At 44.4% G+C, this 25,705-nt stretch overlaps 1 protein-coding gene across 1 annotated transcript; it reads right to left on the bottom strand.

Annotated features, from left to right (window-relative positions):
- Nucleotides 1-7,592: 7,592 nt before the first annotated feature.
- BMP3 (bone morphogenetic protein 3) lies at nt 7,593-25,177 on the bottom strand. The gene is made up of 3 exons (XM_088531656.1): nt 24,811-25,177; nt 13,822-14,732; nt 7,593-8,153 (listed from the first exon to the last, which is right to left on the bottom strand). The coding sequence occupies exons 1-3, from the start codon at nt 25,160-25,162 to the stop codon at nt 7,962-7,964; spliced, it is 1,455 nt and encodes a 484-aa protein (XP_088387782.1). The 5' UTR covers nt 25,163-25,177; the 3' UTR covers nt 7,593-7,961.
- Between the last annotated feature and the right edge of the window lie 528 nt (nt 25,178-25,705).

Below are 25,705 nucleotides of genomic sequence, written 5' to 3'. Positions count from 1 at the left end.
AATTTTGATCACAAGAGGGCACTATTTGCCTAACCCAGAAAGGTAGAGATGTTCTTGGGATGACAGCCATGAGGTAAGTGCAATTACATGTACATTGGGCGCGACAATGAAAGGGGGCCCCTCTGGGAAGGCAAACCGCATCTCTGTGGGGGGGTGACATCTCCCATCTTTGAAAGTCACAGGGCAGCACAAGCTGGTTACAGCAGCAGCACCATGTGCTGGACAGCCCTTCAGGCGCCCAAGGCCAGGCCTCTTTGGGATCAGAGGGGTCTCTCCTCCAGAGCCCCATAAGGGAGCACAGGAATCCCTACTTCTCCACGTTCACCTTGGGACTGTTTCTTGTGGTGGCGTCGGTGTACGTACAGATAAAGTGTCAGAAATACTAACACTTACGGCGTTTTGTTTGTGTCATTCACACCACACAAGACTCAACAGCTCCTAAGAGAAGCACACGGTATTGCTTGGATTTTGTTTTCAGTTTTTATTAGAGCCAGTTTCAAAGTTTCTGCTCTGTGCTGTGCCAGATGCCCAGGTGACAGGGGCACCTCGACTTCTGAGGGAATTAGTTATTCTGAGAAGCATAAATATCCATTCGCTTTCGCATGATTCTTGAGGAGTGTTTCTCTGGTGATTTTTAAAATCTAATTCAAAAGTAGTAGGCTAAAAAAAATGCATTTCAAAAAAAAAATCTTGTTTTTTTGTGTGGCTAGATCACAGCCATGTGAGCCTTATGGAGTTCAATTTCAGCAGGAGCTCTGGCCTCTTTTTGTTAATAAATAAATAGCATTCCTCTAACAGGCAGGGATCAACGCACAAGGTAAGCCTGGGGGTGCTCTTTGAGTGACTCCCCAAACTGCACAAGAGGGCAGTGCACGCGTAAAGCTCAGACTCAAGTACTAATCCTGAAGGGACTGAGTAGCTCTTTACTTGTACTGCGCAACATCAGCCAAGGAAGGGGGAAGGATTGGTGGGATCACCGTGCCCGAGGCAGATGCTCATTCAGGCTGATGTCGTGAGCACCCAGAATCGTGGATAGCTGCAACTTGTCCTCCATGACCCTTAGGTGTGCAAGCTGCTTGGTGGAATAGGACAGGAATGATCCAATAGTCAAAAACTTCTGTTCACCTCACAAGTCAGTCCCATGTCCTGTCTTCTTTTTGTAATCAGGGACTAGAGATAATGCCTGGTTTGGTACATGGCATGAAAATAACGTGAATCAGAATGAATTACAGTTTCTAAGCTGGCTCGCACACCGGCTGCAAGAGCAGTAGGTAATTATTTTCTTCAGAATCCACAATTCATTGCTTGCCATACTAATTAATTAGACTAATTAGACTGCCGCTGCTGCTGTTTCGGGGGTAGCAGCAAGGCATTGGTAAGATCTGCACCAGTCTTGAAGCGCATCCTTTTGCAGAGCTCGTGTGTTTGATTATGGCAGCTTCTGATATCCTGTGACTGACTGGTAGTTGGTCAAATGCTTCTGAATAAGGCAAAGTTCTGATGCACAGTTGAGGGTAAACTTGGGCTGACTTCCATTACCAGTATTTCTTTCACTGATGTACAGGAGCTGGCAAAGGTGATTTTGAAGTTTGTCTGAGGCGCTTACTGAACTAGAAGTCATTTCACTTAACTGAGCGACAGGCTAGCAACATCAAAAGCCAGAATGAATATTCCAGTTAAATTGCTGGGCTAATAGTGGGAGGCACAGGACCTTAATAACCTATTTACTCATTAGGGAAGTAAAGTCTGTCCCCAGGCAGCTTGTCTTACATGCTGTCTTGCTAAACAAAGACATTGAAGTAAAAAAAAAACCTTAAAACCACCCTAACATGTCTCCAAAAGGCACCCAGCAACATCGTAGAGCACCACATTTTAGTGTGCAGCTGCCAAGAGCTTATGTTACTTGTATTAGTGATCAGCTTCCTTGAATAAAAGGAAGCACAAGAAACATTCCCTCTATGGTGCTCTACACTGAGGGTACCAAAACAAAAAGGGTGAGTGTCCTAATTCATGGAGCTCGTCTATTTCCCTTCACTCGGACGAAATTGTACTTGAGCTTCAACAGCGAGCATGTCTTGTAGGCAGCAGTTCCCAGCCCGCCGTGTTCAGGTCTGACTGAAGGAACACGCTGCCTCGGGAGCCATCGGAGCCAGGAGCGGCAGAGCTGCAGGAGCTGGATCTCCCTTACTGGGAAAGGGTGAGAAGCCGAGCGCACTCATAGCTAAGATCTGCCCTGCGATATTTCATGTGGGAGTGCTCTTGCTGTGACAAGCACTGCTGTACCTGGAGGGCACCACATAGTTTCTTCTCTTGCAGTTTCTTTTTGGCTGTTCTGCATTAAAGCATTCTTCTTACTGCAGACAAATGAAGAAGCTAAGTAGACTTGTTATCGGCATGGCCATGTGGGTTCCCCCACTACCATCATCGGGGACACCTCCCAGCTGCTCAGAAAACAAGGTCAATGACATTTAAAAAGCTCTCCATGCTTCCTAGAGAGAGAGCAGACGGGAATTCTCCCTTACCTGGGCATGCAGTCTCAGGGGAGCCACAGTCAGGACCTCCTCTCATTTGCTTTTGTGGAATTACAGTGTATCCTGCAGGTCTGGATACCTTAAATTTGTAAAAGAGGGAGTAAGAAACACTGATAGTAGCGTGGTAGGCAGAGCCCAGGAGTTCCTACCTCCACATGGCCCCCACAGGAGGAATAACGTGGTGCCCACCCCCCTGCCCTCATTCCGTTGGACCAAGGGACATATCCAGCTGGAATCTCCTTAAGAGCAACAGTTCTTGATGTTCCCACTTCCTCCTTCAATTCATCGCAGTGTGTAATATGCAGTAATGCTGCAGAAATTACTTGTCATCTTGGTTTTAACCCAGAGGCCTTGTGTGCTGCCACACCGAGAAAGCATCACTCTATCACTCTTCTGATAATTGCTGGGTGTCATCGAAATTTTTGCATTATTTTGCTGCAACCAAAACCCAGTGAAGCCAGCAGACAGAATCCCATCAACACCTTTGGGCCTTGGATCAAGTCCAATAACCTTGGTTGCTTATTACTGTCACACTAGCTAACCTTTAACTCAATCCATAGCACCCACTCCCCAGCCATTATGTACTTTGCTCTATGAACACAACCTCTGTTTGAATTGCATTTGCAAACACGCACTTGAGATGGATGCATTTCCAGCATGAGAAACATAAAAAGCAGCAGACTTAAATGTTCTTGGAAAGACATGAGGACAACACAGACTTTTTTTTTCATGTAAAAAGTGATTTTATTTCATATTTTTTTCCAGAGCTCATATTGAAAGTTTCCTATTATTGAAGGGAAACAAATACAAATCAGGCAAGCTTATACATCAGTAGTGAAACGTGCCCTTCACAGTTTGCTGCAACTTGTCCTTGCAAACTTGACCATGAAAATTGTATTGTCTTAAAAACATCCAGAAAAAGAGGAAAATATTAGAAGGACAAGATGGCAACAGTTATAAAATAAATTAAAAGCATCTGTAAAAGTTTCTTTCCATATACAAAATACCTTTTCTGGGGTAATTTTATTTTTTTTAAACTGACATTATCTGTACAAGCATTAACCTCTAAACAGAAATCATTTACAAAGGCTATTTTTACAAAGAGAGATTAGTTGCTTAACAACATGTGTGCCACCTGCAAACTATCGATCATCTCCTCAGGGCCGCACGTGCAAAGCCTTTGGGCCAGCCTGGAGCAGGGCGCAGCAACTCCAAACCCCAGAGGTGCCTGACATCTCACGAAGGGTGCTCAGCTCCTCACAAGTTCAGACAAATTCAAAACACGAAGCCTACCTTCAAAACCCAGCTCAGAGGAATAGCATCATTTGTTCCAATTGACAGTTCTCCTGGGTCACGCTATCACACTGGAGACTAAAGTGTTTCATTTTGCACCCCATATTTTGCACACTTCTTGTGAGATTCCCCATTCAGCCTTAACGAATGGGATTTTGAAGATGTTTCTGCAGCGGCCTGCTCACCCACTGCTACTCACTGCAGACTTTGCTCCCACAGGAGTCCCACAGGAGCAAGGCTGGTGCTGCATCCTTGAGGACAACCCGTGCAAAGGGAGAGCTTCCACAGCTGAAGCCATTCTCTTGGCCATCTTTCAAGTGAGCTATAAAAATAATGCACCGTCATTAAATACTATATAATTAGATGGAGAGCAGAACCATTTATCAATCAATAGTATTGCCAAAACAAAAGATAAGAGGGAAAAGTCCCGCGCGCTTATTTAAATGGTGATTAGTAACATTATCCGTAAATTATTTTGAACTAATATATAGTTATATACAGAGATCATTGTCTATGTGATTAATACATTACTGATGATAGATGCAGCTTTATTTAGAACATTTCACTTAGAAATACAAATGCAAAACAAGTCTTGTGGATATAATATCTCACGTATATGGTTAACTGAAGGGAGTGTGACGACGTTTAGCTGGAAGAAGCAGATCACGTCTTATTTGGAGGACTGAACCTAGAGGTACATGCCAAGGTGAATGACAAAGCCTGGGTGCACGCTGGTGAGAACCAAGCACTGCACATTCACGCTCCTTTTCAAGTGATGCTTTTAAAGCCATTACCAGCCTTGTAAGAGCACTGGAAAGGAGCTCGGATAGCCTTGAGCTTGGTGTCCCTTCCAAAGAGCCACTGGCACCGCTTCTGTCCTGGACTGCTGTGCTGATGATTCATGCGCAGATGGCAGCACTTCCATTTCCGAGTGCAAAAGCTGTGAAGCAAGACTTACTCGCTGCCACCCAAGCGGTGGGCCAGGGTGCATCTGCTCTCCGTATTTTCGTCCGTGGGCCCCATTCCCTGTTGGCAGCAGGCACCGTGAGCAGACCGAGCGGAGCTGGGCGCACTCCTGGCCTTCTGCCCAAGGGCCCAGCAGCTCCAGCTCCCTGCCAGGACATGGGACACCAGAGCCTGCAGCCCCTCGGCTGTTGGGAGCTGGGTCCCACAGCCAGTCTCCTTGCGGTGGGCTGTCCTTCTCCAAGGAAGCAGCGTTGTTGCAGTGCAGTGACTCTCCAGCCTTCTGGGGCAGGGCTGAAAGGTGCCGGGTGCTGTTTGTTCCATGCTGCCTTTGGGAGGATGTAGTCTTTCGTTGCTCTATAAAAGGAACATGTTATAACCCTAACACAAGGCAATTTGGGGAGAAATCCAGCCCTCAATGAAGTCTTGCTGATCACCTCCCATCCTGCTACTGAGGACAAGGGGTATCTACCTCAAAAGCATTTAGCCTTGTCCTGGGTATGGAAAATATTGTAAAGGAAGTGATTTTGGTGGAAAAGTGTTACTCAATGCCAGCCAATTTGCCTCAAAGAAAGAAAAGGGAAGGATTGTCATACAGCCAAGGAGGCCTTGTAAAGAACTGCACAAATTCTGTTTTGCAACAAGTTCTCTACAAGCTAGAGATTAGATTTGGTTAACTTTATTGTTTGAGTTTTTTTTTTTTTTAACTAGCAGCCATTGTCACACTTAATTGTATAAGATACGCATTTATCTTTATAGCAATTACAAAGAGCAACTATCAGAAACCAGCACCTGTTTTTGCTTGCAAGGCCTGCTGCCCACTGGTTGTCCAGCTGAGCCTGTAGCAACCTCCAAGCATCCCAATGACACCGGGCCAAGGACTGTGCCAACTGTGAGAAGATTACAAGGTGAGCCCTACCACACAGTCAGCCTGGTGCACCTTGTCTTTGGACTGTCTGTAATGCCACAAAACATAGCTAAGCCCAAAGAAACAGGCTGTTTTTCATTAGCAAGACATAGCGATCTCCTGATTCCTGGCCAGCTCTTTGCTGTCTGCAACTATATTTCATTTCAGTTGGAGGAAAAGCAGAGTATTTTTTCCGCCAGTTTTTAAGTCCAATTTGCACATAAAATATGCAACTCTTCTCCTGCATATGGAAGTTGATCAAAAGAACACAGCTTCAAACTTTTACTGTTTTGTTTTGATGTCAGTTCTGCTCCTGTGTGCTTAAGATGACAGCTGTTGTCTGGAAAGACAGTCTTTCTCCTACAGTTCCATGACTCAGATCCCTTAAGGCTAATATAGAGCAACAAGGTCTACTAGCTGTGCTAATTATTATCACCTACTTGGAGCCCATAGAAAGGTATCAGGATCCACTCTTTGCAAATCTAGGTTCAGGAATATACTGTTCAAGAAAAATAAGAGTAGGACTGCAAGCCTAATTTGCATCTGGGCCTAATCTGTAGTCTTTTTTTTAGTGAAATTCCTGTCAACTTCAGCTTGGTCTTTGTGCAGGTAGAAAGTGATTGCTGAAAGGATTCATAGGTCATTAAGTTCCAAGTCTACACCTCTCTCAAACACGCACATTATTCAGGTTGGTAAACATCACAGCACCACTGACCAAATACAAAAATCAATGACTAAGTGTTTGAAATAGCCTCAAATAGCAATGAACCTGCAAAAGAGCCTTTACATAGGAATATTGTAATCACCTTCGATATACTGAGGAACTGCTGTCTCCAAAATAGGGAATCTAACCCTCATTATGACTTGGACTTAGTTTACTCACGATGTGTATTTGCTATTTAAGAACACTGTTTGATAAATTATGTCGATATCACATGAAAAGCTTGTTCAGTGTTGACCCTTAGTGCAATCTAAACACTTGTTCTTGCAGCCAGAGGCACTTTAAACAAACATCTTTCTCTATAGATTATGTTGGTGGAAATGAAACAAGGTTTTTTAAATTTTCTTGTGAATATTCCCCAAATGACAGAATGAGCTCTTTACAGTTTTATATATATATATATATATATATATATATATATATATATATATAAAAAATCCATTACACTTTTTTTTTCTCTCGATAGTAATTTCTCAAATGAATATGATGATGGATAAAACAATGGAAAGCATATTTTATATTTTTTGTGCAAAACTTGCTGGTAAGAATTCTTAAATTGACAGCATAGCTACAACAAACTTCATTTTAAGAGCAGAAGCAGACCAAGATGAGAAAAAAGACATGCTACATCAGATTCATGTAACCATTTAGAACTCACCAAGCAGCACTAGTTTCAATTAATCATAGTGAAAGTTTACAGATCAAGAATTATGCACCAAACAATTTCATATCAAGAATCAACAACCACAGATTTGTGCATAATAATTTCCAAATATTTTACAGAATATTTCTTATAAACAATTTACTCGGCTACTTCACTGAGTGTGACACTTTCATACCTTTACCCACTGAGCTAAGTTTTCGCTTTTGAGATACTACAATTTCAAACACATCAGTAATGGCTTTCTGTTCTTCAGACTGAGAAGACTGAGATCTAAAAAGCTGACTTACAAGGAATATGTTAATGAAAATGAATACACATACACAGTCAGTGACATTTCATATTGAGGAAATATATGTCTAAGTTGGATTATCTAAGGCTCTTAGAATGTCAGATTAGTTTATGTTTCTCTTACTTACTGTGCTCTACCCAGTAAACTAAAGCAGAAAGTTTAGCTTCAAAAATGAGTAATATACTTCTAATTTCCACCCCCCTTAGCCACTAGAAGAATGGAGAGAAGAATTAACAGCTACTGCTGTTTCCAAAATCTCATACAAAAATAGATCAACATGTCCTTCTGACAGTTTCTAACATCTTGAAGAGTCTTCTGTAAATTTCTCTTTCATCTTTCTTTTTCAAAAGAAACGGTCATTCTCCATCACCAAGACTCACCTCTTGGTCAAATCCAAAGACGAACTAAGTTTTCATATGGCTCATCCTTGAAATTTCTATCCAGAATCCACTCCATGCTCTTATTCAGATTTATTTTCTTTTTGTTTTCAGAATGAAATGCATTGGCAGTGCAAACAAAAAGTAGAAATCATGAAAAACAATAATAAAATAGTAACCGATCACCTCAGCATTTCAAAGGGGTCCACTGAAATGTTATCTGCATGCACAGGACTCCACTGTCATATTGGGGTAGACCTTGAGAACCACATTCTTGTTTTCATCGAAGAACAGGATGCTGAGAGAAGACATTTTGTCAGGGACACAGCAAGGCTCGGGAATGCCGGGGACCACTCCAACTGCTCTCACTATGCTCTGTATGGTGGCATGGTTTGAGGGCTTCAAGGCCTGCAAGAGAAAGGTCAAGCACAAAATGAACACACACTCATGCCAAAACATATCCGTGTACTCTACGTTACTGTGGGACAGAACTTAGTTCCTTGAAGAAGGGCCCTATAGAGGCCAAATGGCTCCCTAGCTATAGATAAGGTGCGCATTACCCAGGAGCAGTTGTCACCACAGCATGTGCCTAGGCCAGCAGCAGGGCTCTACTGGCCACTGGATGTCACTGTGGCCCCACAACTTCCATGGGGACAGGGCAGCCTCTGGCTCCCGATGGGACATGCCTTTCTAGGAAAACACCCAAGCAGCAGGCCTTGAAACAAGGTGTGCTGTAGGTCAAGGAAGTCTCTTCCCATGTGAACTCAGTCACACGCGAGCTGCAATTTAGTCATAAAACTTGTATGGCAGGAGGGAGGCAGCTGGCCTCACACCAGTAGACTGATTCATTAGGAGAGCTAAATAAATACAGCCTCTATGCTGGGAAGTTGCTCTGAAGGAATGTGGGCGCATCAGGAACAACAAAAGGTGTGTACGGAGGCGAGAAGGGCAGTACTTTACAGCATCACATTCACTACACCAGTCTGCTGTCCTGCAAGGTGTTCTTGGTTCTCTTATTCTTCCTGCCAAATAGCTCAAATTGTTCTCCCGTAAATTTGACTATATTATGAAGAAATGCACTTTTCATCTGGAACATACATCCATCAGCAACATGACTGTTCAACACAGCCCCCAAAACCTCAAGGAGGGATTTGTACCTCATATTTCTGTGATATTTTGCTCCAAAGGACAGGGTTTCATGGCTTTATACTCATGCAAACAGGGACACATTTTCATTTCTTATAATATAAAGCAAATCTAACTAGTCAGACAGATGAAAAATGAATATATTACACTTGACCTCTAAGCCCCTAAACATTTCCAGAATGAAAAATCTGTAATAGCTAGGGTAGGTGAGCACCTACCATGTACAACACATTCATTTTAACCTAAGATTTTTTTTCACAAAAGAGAAATTTTAACAAACCATTTGATAGCTTCACTTGCACAAAGACCCTGGGAATCATGGTTAGATATGCTCAGGCAGATGACACTAAAATATATATGAAACAAGATCATGTGAGCCAAATTTGCAATCTGCAGTTTTTCTGGTGTGCGAGATGATTCGCTTCTCAAAAAAAAAAAAAAAAAAAGTCAGCAGCATTAGATATCTATCTGATTTGCAAATCCTAACAATTTTGCATGCAAAAACAAACAAAAAAATAAAAAAAACCCACAGGAATAACTGTGAGATTCTGGCTTATTATATCATTTGTGTAGTGCATTAGTACATTTCAAGTATCTGGTTCCAGTTCTTCTAGGAATACACATGGATGCCTAACCTTTCCCTGTAAGATAAAGTATCTGACAACTAATGCCAATTGCATTTTTCTTCTGTCTTGCAGAGACAGATGTGCCTTATTTTCCAAAAGAAATCCATCAGAATGGACTTATTCTGTATCATGCTGTCAAAACTAGTCTCAAGTGAGAACAGGAACCATTTGACATAGAATTGGAAAGGATTCACTTGGGAGCATTTAGCTGTTCCTTATGTACATGCTAAACATAATGTGAAAGGTTTTCCTCCTTCTGATAAGGGATCTTGCATACAGAGAGGATGAGAAACAGTGCATATCCCCAGATGCTGCCTATCCTTCCAAAGATCCAGAATCTTAAGTATAGTTGGGATTCGGCTATATTTTTAAACACAGGAGTTCTACCTGTTTAGTTTTTTGTTTGTTTTTCCCATTACTGTTTAAGATTAATACCTTATCGGATGACTGAGACAGAGTTTATTGGTGATGGCCTGTCCAAAATACAAATGCAAAGCTTATTGCGGCAACTTCTTAAAGGCTCTAGGATAGCCAGCATGGTTACAAAGGCATTTCTATCAATCTAGCTAGCAGATCTCAAGAAAGAGACTTTTTGTTTGTTTGTTTTGTTTTTTTGTTTTGTTTTCAAGAACACCTATGTTACTCAACAGTAGCTTGTGAGGATTTTTAGAGTTTGTCAGTTTAGTGCACAGCTCAGACTTCTCTATAAAATGTGCTTGCAAGAGGGTGTGAAAGCTGGGCTTGCATGCAGGCTCATTCCACTACTCCACAGAAGTCACTGGGGCCGAAAGTTCAACTCTTCAAAACCTTCTGATTAGATTTCAAAAGGTTAAAACAGTCCAAGTGAGATTGACACGCTATCCCCATCACCAGCGGAACTGGAATCCAAAAATGTTTCAGAATATGTTAGATTAAGGTCTTACTGTAAACCCTTAATTTATCTTCAAATATGTAATCTGTGCCATTGGTGCCGCTTCCTAAGGACTGTGCACTTTTTTTTTTTTTTTTCCTTTCGTGTTTTCTGTTGGTCAAGTTTGAAAGTACCAGTCATAATTATACTGCACTGGAGAGGAGCTCAGCGATTCACTGGTTTATGGCACTGTGCCATTCTGCAATAGCTGAGGGTTGATATGGCTAATCAGTCGATCTGACTGGGTGGAGGGTGAAACTCTTCCTTGAGTTCCCTTTTTGGGCTGGGCTCTGAGCTATATTATGCCCCAGGGAGTTGTTCAGAAGCAGCTATGCTTTTATGTACAGAACTGACCTCAAATATTGTTCACAGACCTTGTGATATCAGCGCAAATAGCCCGGCTACCCGCTGTCGTTCTGCTTCACACAAGCTCAGCAAGAAAGGCACCTATTTTACATGGGTATCTTTTGATACAGCACATCGTCTGCACTCACTGAAGTCTGTCACAAATACAGCGCTCCTGGCCTTTAAGGTGCACTTTTGATGATAACTAGCCTTGGCATAACTCTGCTTCTGCCAATGGGGAATTTAACTGGCACCAGAGTAAGGCCCAAAGGTGAGTGCTTTTTGCAAAACCAAGACCCACCCTGGAGTACTGAGCTGGCGTTACGCCCTGTGTAAGTAGCGGGGGGTTAGGTCATCCTTGCCTCAAGGCTGCGTGTGCTCCGTCCAGCTCATGCTAATGGGAAGCAGGTCCATCTGCTAAGGGGAGAGGAGGGAGGGGAGGCCAGGAGGAGCACTGGGAGGGCCAAAACTGCCTCCAAACTGCCAAACCTGTGAGTGAGTCCAGCTGTGGCCAAGGCTGCACCTGCTAAGCTGCAGGCATCCTTGGGAGACTTGCCACCCCGCTGGATTTCATTGGAGATGTATGAGGAGGGGGCATATGATGTCAGCTCCGAGCTTTCATTCCTGACCTGGGAAAAGCCTGCCTGGCCTTGACGCTCTGCGCTGTTCTGCTGGCTCAGCACATGTGGGTTTGACAGCAGTCAAAGCAGCTAATTGAAATCAGGGGAAGGGTAGGGCCAGAAAATTGGGAGGTGGAGAGGGAGGGGGAAGAGGCACATCTGTTCCTAATTATCCAACAGGTTGTCAACTTTAGGAGCTTGCCCTCAGCCAGGGAACATTATATACCCACAGGCACAGATTAGTTTGTTATTGCCTGATGCTTATAGTATCATTTTGCAAATGCAATCCTATTAGTAGCAGCAGATATTATGTATGACTCAAGGATAACACATGGCTCTAAAAGATGCTTGTTTCTTCTTCACATACATTCAGATTTTCATTTTCATTGGAAAACAAACCTTTTTTTTTTTGGATATGATTTCACAAGCGCACAAAAGGAACAGTTTCCAGAATTCCAGTATGAACAAAAACTCACCAACTGCTTTGAGGGAACTAGACTCATGACAGGGTTTCATAATCCACTGCCATAACAGAATAAGAAACTATTTCTCTCTGTAGCCAGCAAGTATTTAGCATCACAGTGTCTATATAACTGTAACTTCTATCTTCCCAACCAAGGCTATGCAGTTTCACACAGAAAATTGGGGTCACATCTTTTAGTGAACGTTGCTGGAAGAAAGCTGGTGTCCTGGTCAAGGCAGTGGTAGACTTGGACTACAGGCTTCATTCATGGCTATCAGGCCTTTCGGGTTATCTCAGGGAAGTTACTTAGTTTTTGTGCTTTATTTGCCCACCCATCTTCCCCTTTTTCCACTGCACGCTCCTCCAGAGTAGGGATTGTGTTGTACGCAAGTATCCCAGATGGAGAACAGAGGGAAAGAACTCCCTTGGGACTGCTGGGTTCAGTTACAAGGACAGCACTGCGATCCTGCTCACTCCGGTGGGTCGAGTTAAAACCTGACATCAGAGGTCTATGTGATTATTTGCAGCAAAACACAACCTGCTTTTGGCAGGAATACATTTGGCACTGTATATTAGAAAATGTTTTTATGCAGGCTCATTCCTTGGGAGAATTAGCCAAAGACGGACAAGTCTCAGATAAAGCTGAAACTCATTTTTTTACCTGTTAACTGTCCTTCAGCTGTGTGCACTCTGTCATGCCTTGGAGTGTCAAGCAACATTTTAGCCTTCAATTAAACTTCATTTTGCCGCTTCAGAACCACTGGTACTGAACCGATCTCAGGGAGTTCTACTTGCAGGAGCATTTGAAGCGCTCACTATACTCATTTCCAGAGGTTTGGAACTACTGTGGGAATTAGGCCCTGCCTTTCCGGAGCACATCAGGGATTTTCCAGATGCAGGTACTAACAAAAGCTCTATCTAAGGAAAATGAACTTTATTGTTACATTGCCTCTTTATTATTACTGTGCTTTGGAGTTCTGGGGTATCTCTGGAGATACTCTACTCTTTTTCCTACTAAAGAACCCATATTCTCAAAGCCTGACCTCAACTCCTTCAGAGAAATGTTTCACACCAGCTCTGACAAGATTAGATTTCAGTGGGAATAGACAGAAACTAATAACAAGTGCTTCTAAAATGACTACAGTCAAAATGACTTTGGAGAAAGCCTTGTCTGCTCCAGAGGATACCTATTATTAAGCATTTTTACATTTGAACTATACCTCACCCCTGCAAGGTAAAGGTGGTTCTTCTCACCCTCTTTACATCAGGCACAGGCTCACTCAAAATATATGATATATATTGATGACCATTAAGAGGCCTTTTTAGTTTGAGTAAGTGATTACCTAATTTGCATGTCTGCCAAGTTTATATATATTTTTAAAAAATGTGAAATGATGGGATGGAATGGTTATGCTCTAGCAAATGCTAGATCCTGGGAGTTACTAACCACCTCAACTATCACCTCCTTCTTGGAGAGTCGAAGGAACTGAAGCTGATAATCTCAGGCATCTGGATACTTCTGGGCTTACACTAAGGCACCTTCAAGCCTTTCTGAGAAGCTGCTATATATTTTTTTTGTTCAGTTATCATGAATAGATGATATTATGTTTGTTAAAGAAGTTAATAACAAGCTCACACATCATTAGCACTATTCAGCAAGTGCCTTATACCAATTTGGTTTCTGGGAAAAAAATATGTATATATATATATATATATATATTCCCATGTAGTATTTTTTCATTATCTTTGCAAGTCTGTCTTCATTCTAACTGTTCTAACCACTATTCCTTGCAGCACGAGACATGACGACACTGCTTATTTATATTGCATCTTAACATGTAACAGGAGATGAGCATAATTTTGCTGATATTGGGGGGAAAAAAAAGCATAATTTTAAAGTCTACATGAGTATTTCCGCTCTATAGTGATGGAACCAACAGTGCAAAAGAATCGATAAGCACAGTACCTTTGGAATGGGGAACTGGCATTCTCCCGAGCAGTAATAGGCATCAAAGGATTTAGGGGAAATAATCCACTCGCTCCAGCCGATGTCTGCAAAATCCACCTTGAGATAGCGCCGGGCGCAGTACCGCGGCTCATTCCACTGCTTCCTCCTTGCGTTCTTCAAGGTTTGCTCGTCAAACTGGAGAGTCTGGCTCTTCTGGTGATGGTTCTTCCTCTGCTTTTTCTTACTCTTTGCCCTCTCTGCCAGCCGTGGCTGGAGGGTTTGGTAGGGTTTCCTGTCCTCCCATCGCTCATCCTCGTTGTACTGGTACTCGGCCCCTGGAAGCTCATTATTCTGCAACGGCAACAGGACGTTTGTGGCGCGTTTCCGCCGCCGCTTGCTGAGGCCACTCTTTACATGGTTTTCTGTCCTGGGGAAGATCCTCACCAGGGGATTACGGTGCCCTTGCAAACTAGAGACAACACTCTCTGGCTCTGAAATGGCAGAATCATTGGCATATACCAAAATGTAGGGTTCATGGCAAGAAGGTGCTCTTCTCCAGGGGTGATGGCTGCTCACATCCATTTTGACGCTGATCAGAAGCTCATTGTTTTGTTTTGCCTCATGCAGGACCTGAGTGATATCCTTCCACTGCCAGGAAAGGACATCCCCGCACCCAGCGGAGACATTTATTAGGAAATGTCCCAGGCTGCGAGTCTGGTTCCCAACAGAAGGAATGGTCCAAACTGAAAGCTGAATCTGAATTTCGGGTTTCCTGTGCCTGTGCCGAGAGCAGTCTCTGGATCGGGAGCAGTTGCAGCTAGCGTTCAGCAGATCACCAATATAATAATACACTGAAGCTGACAAGATATTTTCGGACTTGGTGAGTGAGGTCAAGTTAAAAACATACAGCTCTTGGCTTCCAGGGCTCCCTAGAAGAATAAACATTTACATAAGAATACGGGGCAATTCAAAGTGTTAGGGACATTTAGTCCAAATGGACTATATGTGTTGCTTTCTAAGTTACACATTAAGCTAACCCAAAAGAGCAGCTTAAACCCCGCGTTACAAACCGAGGTACAAAGGATACATGTGCTCAGTGCCAACCTTCACCTGGGCACCTGGGTGTTCTTTGACCAGAGCCCTTCACATCCCCAAGGCCAGAGCTGGGCACACCAACACCAATATTGCCCACAAAGAGCAAATGTGGCCTGTTTCTGAATGCACGTGGAGGAGAAATAACAGGCAAGAACCTGTGTTCAATATTTTTAAGGCTTGGCTGTCAGTTCTGCAAAGAGACAGACAGACAACTCAGCATTTGTAATAACCTAACATCATATGAGCTTGTCTGACAGTCTCTTGGCTAAGCAAGATACTGATCACAACACACATTTGCCTATAGAATAAGCAAGCCCTGGACAGCTTCAATTCCATCAGGTAAAATTCAGTCATTTCACCTCAGATGTTTCATTAATTTTCACAACAGAGACGCCACACAAAATATTGACTTGGGTAGCTGGAGATAGATGGGCTGTACCTCAGCAACCTTGATAACCAAAGGAAAGCAATAAAACTAAAGGGCAAGGGGGCAGGGGGTGGAGGAAGGGGTCAAAATGCACCCACTTGCCTTTGTGCAGAAGGAAACAAGCCAAGGAAAACACTTCTTCATGATTGGGATGTTACTCTGTCAATTAGGAAGGATGCAGTGGTAAGCGGGGTTGCTACAACTGTGAAATTGGAGAAGTCAGCTTAACCACAGGTATCCCATGCAAAGCCAAAGACGCGATCCCGGCACAGGCCTCATCTGTGGGAATGTATGGCTGGCTGCTTTAAGCCCTTGTAGGGTGCAACAGAAAACCTCAGGGGCGAGGCTTAATTTTTGTTTTAAAATTTCCTGGTTGGACTGTTTATACCTGTCCTTCAAAACAAGAGAAATATAGATGCAAACGTTAAGGTGCTATTGAGAGCTGTAAAACCAGGCTGTATGGAAAAGTCAAATACAGTAAAACAAAGGTAAGCTCTACAGCCCCCAAAAGGCCTGGAAACAACCCAACACATTAGGAAAACAGGGGAACATCACGTTAAATGCTGCTTTGGCCCCACAGCACATGAAAACCCTTTCCAGAAGGTGAAGGGAAGTAGAATATACAGTGTGTGGCAGCAGTTAAGAGTTTTGTTGCCCCCCATTTTTCTTTTGTTCCAAGGAACAACAAGCACCAACAAAACTGTGGTCCCCTCTGCTTCCCCCAGGCCCTCTGCCCAAGCAACTGAAAACAATTCATTTCCAGCAGTGATCTTTCAGAAATGCTGACAACCATGTTCTAGGTGACATTCTGCGCTTCTCATCGGCGATATCACATCTGCTAATAACATTCAAGTGTGCCCATCGAATGGCCATATTCTTCCTCTTCCTCCACAGTTCCCAAGCCCTAGTGGCCTCTTTTTTTTTTTTTTTTTTCTCTCCAAAAACAGATATTTTGCCTATTTTGGTAGGAATCAGCTCATTAGACTGAACCCCTCCCTCTCCAGTATATCACATGCATTGCTTCATGATAGTAGGGAAAAATCATCATATAGTTTTCATCCAAATAGGGGGGGAAAAAAAAAATTAAAAAGACCAGGTCATCTAGGCAAGACAACCTTGTTTATACTTTCAGGCCAGCCTGATAGTGGATTACATGGGTTCTAGAAGGCAAGTTCCCAATAGCTGAAAATTATCATAATAAATCCATCCAATTTCCACCTATTACTTACTACTGGGAAACTAGATTTTCCATGGGTTCAATCCTGATTTTAATTCATGAACCCCAAAAGCAGCTACTCATTACATTTGTAGTAAGCACACATGAGCACCTGATCTCTGTTTAACCTTATATTATAATAAGGTTAATATATAATTTGGCAGAGCACTAAGTACATCACTCGGGAACGAGAATTTATGACGTCTCGTGTGCCTGTTCATAAAGTTGTTTTTTGTAGCACTGTTGTATATTGAATCACAAGCTTTAATTCGAACATTTAATAAGAAGCCCACTTAACAAATACTGCCTGTTCCAAATCAACATATTCTCATGGAACACGGGACAGGCTGCTTTTGTTTATCAAGAAATTCTAGCTGGTGTGAAGCAGACACAGGAGGAATATATACTTTTGATTAAAAGCAAAACCCGAGAAGCCATTCTTAGTATTTGAATACACCAAAACCTATGTGCTAGCAGTAGGTGGAGCTATTTTCTTACTGAAAGACTCTCATGCTCAAGTAGCTCAGAAAAGTTTTCCAGTAATTCAGTTTGCAAAGCGCATGCCGTCTCGAAAGCAGTTGTTAGCAGCCAGCACAGATGTTCTGTGGATTTGCTGGGACTCAGAACACCACAACGGCGTGAATTGGGTTTGTGTCACAATTTGGGAACACTGTGTCAACTCCATCCTTCGTGTGCCAGTGGTAGCTGACTCCTAGATGGGCACAGTGAACTTAAACACGCATCCCCCAGGCAAGTGATTACCTTCAAAAAAGACAGATGCGTAAGGGAAGATACCTGCAAATGTAGCACAAAGATCCCACAACAGCATAATTTCGATTACTAACAAAGGAATTATCTTCATTAGATTAGAACCTAATAGAATTAACACTGCAAAACAAGAAGCTTTCTGTGAGCCTCATCCAGCTTGCTCTAATGACACAAGTAAAGTGACTGACTCATGAGAGCTGAGGGCTTCATCTTCATAACAGCGTACACAGATGGCCAGACTGCTCGATTCCCACCTTGCCAAGCCCAAGGAACCCCTAACAAACAAAAACCCAAAGCAAACCCAGCTAGGGGTACAGCAACTCTAATAGCCTGTAAGTGTTCAGCAAAAGGTATTTCCTAGGTTGGCATCAAAACCTCAATATTAAATGGAAGGGGGGAGGTAAACTATGGAGCAAAGTCCTTCAACAATTGCTTGGCAGCCAGCGGAGAAAGGAGGAATAAAACCTCGGCTGTCTAAGCCCACCTTAGGACTCTGGTCACTTTGCCTGCTATAGAAAGAAAGCTTTAAGATCGTACACATAACAAAATCTACTTGCAACACAGCCCTCTATTTGTCTGGCAACAGAAACAACAACAGCAACAAAATCATTTTGCACACTGAAAGGGGCGGGAAAAAAAAAAAAAAAAGTTGTGGAAAATCATGGCATCGTAACAGCCTTTTCTGTTTCCAGTATCTAACAGAATGTTGAAACATCAGACATTCGTAGCAGCTTTCTTTGTGCTCCCTGCCCTGGTGTCAGCTGTGGCAGACGCGCACAGGCTCCTTCGAGTATCTGATGCTCCAGGGTGACAGCCCAGGCCCTCCTGCCCCTCGGCCAGCTCTGTGATACGGTGGCCACGGGCTTTGGGTCTCTCTGCACTGGAGGCAACAGTTGGGGCAACATGGCAGGGGGCCAGGGATGCTCACGAGAGCACAATCTCAGTACCTGGAACAATTCTGGTTTGTATCTCTGAGCGTGGGTAAGGCGTAACCTCGCACTCATCACACCCATGTACAAGGCAACACAGCGGCAGCTCCGTACAACTGCCCGAGCAGCAGTGACTTCCCCGAGGCAGTCTGCATCCTGCCCAGCTCTGTAAGAGCAGATTCCACCAGAGCACTTTCAGTTGAGCGGATCTTTTATCCCTTACTCACCTAAAGGGAGTCGTGTTAACTTGGCTTCATTCTTACAGTACCTTTGTACTTCTGCAGGAAGTGCTGAAAACTTTTGAGCAACAAAAACAAAAACATGTGAAGAGATGATTTCAGAGAGAAAAAAAAAAAGGGGGTGAAATGTGCAGAAGGGATAGAACTACGTGCAAGGAATACATGGGTAACTTCTAGATATTCCGAGGCCAGATTTTATCAGCAATCTCTTCTCTCCGTCAAGGAATCACCACATATTTGCACAGCCAGCCTGCAGAGGAGCTTGGAGGCAAAGATCTGCAGTACGGAACTCTCCTGGTTTGCAACCAGTAACACTGCAAGAAGGGCAGCAGTGCAAAAAAGGGGCAGCATTTTTAGTATCACCCCTCTATACTGTCCAGAGCTTTGAGGCAGCAGCCAGGGGTTGGGGCAGTAAGGTATTTCACAAGAACAACATTTCATCTTGTATTTCTGCACAACAGGGAAGTAAACGCAGCTAAACGTACAGACTAAGGTATAGCTAAATGTACAGACTCTGCTATCCTCCTCAGTCCGTGTCACTGTCATACGCAAGGCATAATTCACCTCTCCCCTCTCTTGAACGAAACCCAGACAAGCACTGCCAAGGCAAAGCTCGTGTGGGGCAGCACAGAGTTTTCCAGGGCAGAAACACCTTGCTGTGTCGTGTAGGTGGTCATCACTCTGACACCACCTCAGCAGACCGCAGTATTGCAGCTGCTCCCATGTTTACTCCTGACTTAGCCTTGAACGCAGCCCAGCTCACAGCCCTCCAACCAAAGCACTTGTACCTGCTGCCCCTTCGGAGGCACGGCTCGTGTTTCCTCACCCTCCCATAAGAGCCCACAGCTGCTCGTGGTGCCTGTTACCAGCATTAAAAGCGGCATTTTAAGAAAAAGCAGCACGTCTTGGGAGACTGACATCACCAGCACGAGCGTATTCATGTTACAAGGGGCATTTCCAAGCATCAATAAGCTGGAACAAGTCCACTAACATGTGGTGTGTTTACCTTTATAGAGGATGCACTGACATTTTTATGGACTGCCAAATTTATCCCACGGGTGAAAAAGGATGCAATAATGAGGGCCATTTAGTTATACAGTCATCATTAGCCATCACTTAAATGAGATATTAAAGAGGTGCCCTTGTGCCAGTACGCAGTTAATGTATCAGTGTTTCCGTTGTAAAACCATGTTTTTGTGGGTTCATAGCCCAACTACGAAAGTTCATCGAGAGCTGGAAACGGGACCAATTTCCAGGCTGGGAACTAGGTTTGGGAGCTAGGTTTCCTCTTTCAGAGGATCATAGAATCATTATGGTTGGAAAAGACCTTCAAGATCAGCTGAGGTTATAGCAGCTAGTAACTTTACATACAAAAATAAAAACTCATCACCCTGATTAAAGCTATAATTCAAATAAGGAACGTATAAAAGCAGTGATGGCACATGCTTGTAGTCTAACCTACATGTGGGTTTTATGCTATGAAAAACACGAATAGGTACATTGCACATCATAAATATGTTGCACAATGGGTAAATGATCCATTTTTTTCATACTACCTAAGACAGGTAGTAACAGAAAGGTACAGGAATTTGGGAAGGGGCAACACAAAAGGCCAAATTCTGTCCTTACAATCATGATTAATTCCACTTTACTCGCCAGTAGTAGGTCAGCATTATGAAAACCAAACTGGGCACACTGCCTGTCCCCTTCCAGCAGAACTCTTCCCATGGGTAGCTACGTGCCCTAGACGCTGGGGTTGACGCCCCACAGACTCTGAGCACGATACATCAGCGTGCAGGTCAGTACAGCAAGAGATACAGCAAGAGAGGCCAGAAAATTCAAATTCTGCATCTGGTCCTGAGAGGCCAAACCTACAGTCGCTCTCTCTCTGCCTTAGAATGAAGTTTGCAGAGCCAGGACTGAACTGCCTAAAAGCAAACCTAACACCTTGCAAGTTCATTCTGCCAAAACCCCAGCATGCTGCTGCTGTTTGCACTGTATTTATAGGGTTATATCAAAAAAATACACCCCACACCCTCCTGTGCTTCATCCTGAATGTTTTAAAGCTATTTTTATGAAAGACTGTTAATGTTACTAGAGATGATAAAGACTCGTGTTTCGCCCCTGCTGTTTTTTCAGGCTGATGGCAGCCCGTGCCTAGCTGTTTCCCCTGTGCAGAACTTCCCTAGTCTGCGTGGGCATTTCATACTGCAACAAAGGAAAGAAAAGCATCCTATAAAGGAGGAGAACATAGTTTTTAAACCACAAAAATTGGCCCGGGGCAGGTGCAATACCTAAAATTAATTGAAATTCAGTCAATAAAAAAATTAGAGTTTAAAGCAATTTCTGACTGTACAGTTTTACTATAACATCATTAGAGGGGTCCTCCAATTAAACTTGAGTTTTTAAAATGACTCATTTCCAAGACATGCTCCTTTAGTGACATTATGATTTAGAACTACTTCAAAATGCAAACCAAAAGCCTAGTAATTCTGGGCTTTTATCCTTCCACTCTTTGTTTGATTTGTTCCAGGTTTATCTTTCCTCCTGCTCCAAAGCCTCAGGAGCTGCAGCAGAGCACCCCTCTGGGTGCATTGAAGGTAAGCGGGTTCATGCCCACAGAAGATCTGCTCATCCAGCAGTTTTGGCAATGGTTGGGAGAAACGAACATTCACGGGCAGGAGCTGATGTACAGACTTGATCAGTGTTTTACGTTCTGCTGCCTATCAGTGTGAAAACCACCTATAACTCACGTATTGGCCTATGCTTCTTTTAGCCTTCATTTTAGAATCACGTAGGACAGGATATCATTCGCTATTGTGGCATCTGCAGACAAAGACTAAAAAAAAAAAAATCCTCTATTTAAGGATTTTTGTTTAGGCAGAACTCACCGTTAGGCCTGGTCCAAGCAAGACAAAGGCTGCCGGTGTCATCCTACAAAATATCTCACAACATTGTACTTGTAGCCTGACACAGCTACCACAGAAATCAGAGGCTGAACATCCTTTGACTCTAAAACATAAAAATTGAATTAGGACAGTTAAGTCGAAGAAGGAAATACTGCAGGAGAGTAATTGGATATACTATAAATGTGTATATCAAAGACCTACATCTTTATGTGCCTTTCAGGTTCAGGTGTTCCTCAGCTTTGTGATGGACATCAAAGGTTTGTATTTTGAGTGACTCAAACTGAACAGTTATGTTTAAAGATAACTTTACAAGACCAATGAAAAACAAATTTGCCTTAATAGAATCACATGAACAATCATAAAAATCAAAGGCCCAAAACCCCAACCCAAACAACAAACCACTAATAATCCAGTCTACTTGTCAGCCCTGGTGTGCAAAGCATTTTAAGTCAGCATACTATGGAAAATTCAAAAGTGCCCAGATACAGCCAAAGTTCTCATCCTACCCCTCAGAGGACTGAGCCGCAAAAACAAAAAACTCTGTTTTATAGTTGTTCAAATGCTCGTTTTCATTCATCGCTCTCATTTTCCTTTCTGGTTGTTCATCGTAAGACTACAGCTGCCACACGACACCTCTTTCTGTGAGACAAAAAGAGAAGCCTTTCAACAAATCCTGACAGTTTTCTTCATAGGGGCCTGAAAATTTGTCTACTCGGTTCATTGAGAAATCTAGGAAAAGACCTTCCCCTGTGGAACACTATCAGTTAAGAAGTGCCAGAAATCCATAGCGGGAGAAGTGTGGAATTTCACGTATTTCCATATGCCTTATCTTTTCTGGTCAGCCCTATTTTCGCTGTGTTTCAGAAAAGGAACAGTTTCTCTCCTGAAAATATATATTCATATTGGTTATTACAGTGCAAATGAAATAACTAGAGATTTTCTTTATGGCCTCTTGCGGTAGAAGTGGGAAAACTGGTGGATTTTTAAGGAAGTTCTGCTCATCTTAGCTATAAAGTTATCTCCTAAAAGCTTTAGCACCTCAGGATTATATAATATACATTGTTGGAGGAGTAACAGCAATATAATTGATTATTTTAATTAATACAGTCATATCAAGGATATGGAAGGAGCCTATGGGAGACCAGAATTTGCAACCAAAGAGTTGCAATATTCACAGCAGAGAATTTGGAAACAAATTATCTCAAAAATATGGATGTGCTGTTTCCATGGCAGAGTGAGCAGAAAGGATGGGCGCAAGTAGAAAATCAGAAACGTGTCTTTTCATTCCCAAACTCACCCCCCTCAAGGAACATAACCCCCTCAAGGAATATTTGATCTAAACTTTATGAAAATTCACTTTTCTGCCATCAATAACCACACAAATGAGCTGCCACGGTCTATGAGGAGAGAAAGACAACAGTTAACTGGTTAAATATTTTGCATGAATACTTATAAAAGTGTCAAAAAACTTATAACCACTTCCAATTTATTGCTTTGGCACTTGCACTGTGAAAGTATTGGAGGAGAAGGAAAGGGATTAGTGAATAGTGTGTTTATAGGACCGCTGCCACCCAACGTCAAGTGAGAGTATAAATACAATCAGAAAGACCACAGAGATGGGATTTCAACCAAAGGCCTTCTAGGTTTAGAACAATAAATATCTTGAATCAGATATCCTTAAAGGAGCAAGTATCACTCAGTTTAGATTATGCCTTTCCTCTCCTTTTTTTTTTTTTTTTTTTTTCTCCTCTTCTCTCCAGTGAGGTCACTGTTTATTTCAGAGCAAAAGAGGATGTCTTAGACTTTAATACAGAGAAAACTAGTGACAACAGGAGGACAAGAGAGCTCCTTCCACACACAAAAAAAAAATCTGCGGGAGCAGCAGCTAGGGATCCCAGTGCTCTCTCCTCTGAAACCAACACATTTAAGGCTTCTGCCTCCAAAACCTTAGTCCTGGACAGAAATACTTGCAGTAACATATGATGGAGAGTGTTTGTAGACTACATCTAACATGCCAAAGCCATTCAATTACTCATGGTATTTGATCTCTGTGCAGCACAATCCTGTAACAGACACTGCTGCCTTTGAAGAATTAGAAGCAATGACTCCCAAAGAAACCTAAGGAAAGTTTGGCACCGAACTCTCATTCAGATTTCTGGGAGAGCAAAGGACCTGCGTAGCTCTCAAACTCCCAGGCAAAACCACGCTATCGTCAGCCACTTGTCAGCGGAAAAGTTGCCGGGTTAATCTGTTAGCGTCATGAAAAATAAGAGACTGGCAAAGAGGCTGTTCTGTGTGGCACAACAGCTGTCATACAAGCAGCAATTTCCTTGGGATGCTGTGGATTTGGGAGTCCTATTACAGGGATGGTCACACTGGGCTCTGGCATTTTCCCTTCACCCTTGCAGGGGTCAGACAGGCAAAAGAGCAGGGGCAACCTGGAGGGACTCTGAATTCAGACAAGGGAGTCTCCCCTTTTTACCAGGGCACACCTGGCAAAAGGTGATCCCCGTCATGTTCAGCGCATGGCCACCAGGATCGGGTCTCCCCGAGGCACCTGCAGGATCAGGGGCTGCTCTCGTGCATCTCCTTTGGAGAACGGACATTTCGGTCGGGCAGGGTGTTCCACCCAGCCCTCCCAGCTATCCTAACGTATCATTTCAAGGGCTCAAGCTTCACTGCAATGGTTTTGAGACTGACTAGCCATACTAATCCTGCCATATGGTCTTACCCCTGCCTCCTGTAAATATTCTTTTATGGAAAATAACTTCAAGCTCTTCACAAATCTACCTGTTCGTGCTAAGTTATCACCACAGCTCCAGCTAGAACGACAGGGGTCTAAGTGCCACTGCCAAATATGCTGAAATGCACTAGTTGCTATTCACAAGCTGCACTTCCACGCAGCCCTTACCTGTTTCCTCTTTGTACCACTACTCTGACCAGTATCTGAAAGCGAGTGCTCTCTACGCAGTCCAAACGAGCCCCAAACCAGGTTATTACTCAGTATTACTCTATTTTAGGCAAATCGCCCCCTGATTTCTACAGAAGCTACACAGGCACCGCACCGATAAACAGGAGACTCCAGACAGCAGGGAGTAATTAGCTTATTTCCCACATATGGTGCTCGTATCTTAGGGTAGGGAGGACGCATACGGAGTTGAATAGATAAGGCAGTAATTAAAGCATGCGAGACGACGCAAACACCACAGCGTAAACTACAGAGCGTCGCTGGAGGAAACATTACTTTTTCCGGCCTTTTCCTCCTCACGCCGGGCTTCCCGGGTGCTACAACCCGCCGTGTTCCAGCATTCCCGCTCGCCCCGCGGGACGCGCGCTGCTCGCGGCGGCGCCAGCAGCTCCCCGCGCAAAGCGGGCCGCAGCGAAGCCGCTTCCCCCGCGGAGCCCCGCAGCTCCCCGCACTCACCTGGCGCCAGCGCGCGGAAGCCCCTCACCGTGTTGCCCCGCCGGAGGTGCCGCGCGGGCAGCGCCGCGGGGCCCCGCGGGGCCGCCGCCTCCCGCCCGCCGCCGCGGTACTGGTCGTAGAGGCGCAGCATGTGCTCCGAGACCTGGTCCCCCGGCTGCAGCTCCTCCGGCCGCCGCCGCTGCCCCACGCCGTAGTCACCTGCCGCGGCTCTCGCCCGGCCGCCCCGCGCTCCTCCCGGGGCCGCTCTCCGCCTCGGCCCGAGCCAGCGAGTCTTCAGCACGTCCCCCAGCGCCAGGCACAGGCAGCCCCAGCCCAGGCACAGACACAGCACCCAGCGGGCCGAGCCCACCATCCTGCCCCCTCGTCCCACTGCCCCGGCCCGCGGGCAGCCGGGCGGGACCGAGACCCCCGGGCGAGGGCGCTTCGGGGAGGCGCAGCCCGCGGCGGCTCCAGGGGCCGCGCTCGAATCGCAGATGCGGTTTCCTCTTCGAGAAAAAAAAAAAAAAGAAAAAAGAAAAAAAAAAGTGGGAGGAAAGCGCCACCGTGTAAACCGCGCGTCCTCCCCGGGGCTGGCAGCGGAGGTGCTTATTTCCCTGCCTGTGCCGGCTGTTTCTCGGCGGGAGGTGGAGGTGTTGCTCTCCGTGCGGCTGGACGCGCGGCCCCGGCTTTGAGCGGTGCCGGCGCAGCCGGGCTGAGTTTTTGTGGGGGTGCGGGGAGGGGGGGGTGCGTGCGTGAGTGCGAGTCCCGGCTCTCGGGGCTGATCTGTGCGATCAGCAGCCAATCGCGCCGCCTTCCCGCTCGGCCCCGGCTGCGAGCGAGAGGCAGAGCGAGGGGGAAAGCGGCAGGCGCGGGGAAGGGCGCCCGTGCGCGGCGGCAGCGGCGCCCTGCGCACCCA

Source organism: Tinamus guttatus, unplaced genomic scaffold (genome assembly GCF_059628265.1).
Source record: "Tinamus guttatus ecotype Peru unplaced genomic scaffold, ASM5962826v1 Tinamus_guttatus_pri_ptg000423l, whole genome shotgun sequence".
NCBI lineage: Eukaryota > Metazoa > Chordata > Aves > Tinamiformes > Tinamidae > Tinamus > Tinamus guttatus.
The sequence above is the reverse complement of the archived record's forward strand: the minus strand, read 5'-3'. Positions and strand labels throughout refer to the sequence as shown.

Coding starts and splice junctions, on each gene's coding strand:
- BMP3 (XM_088531656.1), bottom strand. CDS start 25,162: ATGGTGGGCTCGGCCCGCTGGGTGCTGTGTCTGTGCCTGGGCTGGGGC. Junction 14,733..24,810: donor CTTCCGCGCGCTGGCGCCAG/GTGAGTGCGGGG, acceptor TTATTCTTCTAG/GGAGCCCTGGAAGCCAAGAG. Junction 8,154..13,821: donor GCCAGTTCCCCATTCCAAAG/GTACTGTGCTTA, acceptor TTTCTCTTGCAG/GCCTTGAAGCCCTCAAACCA.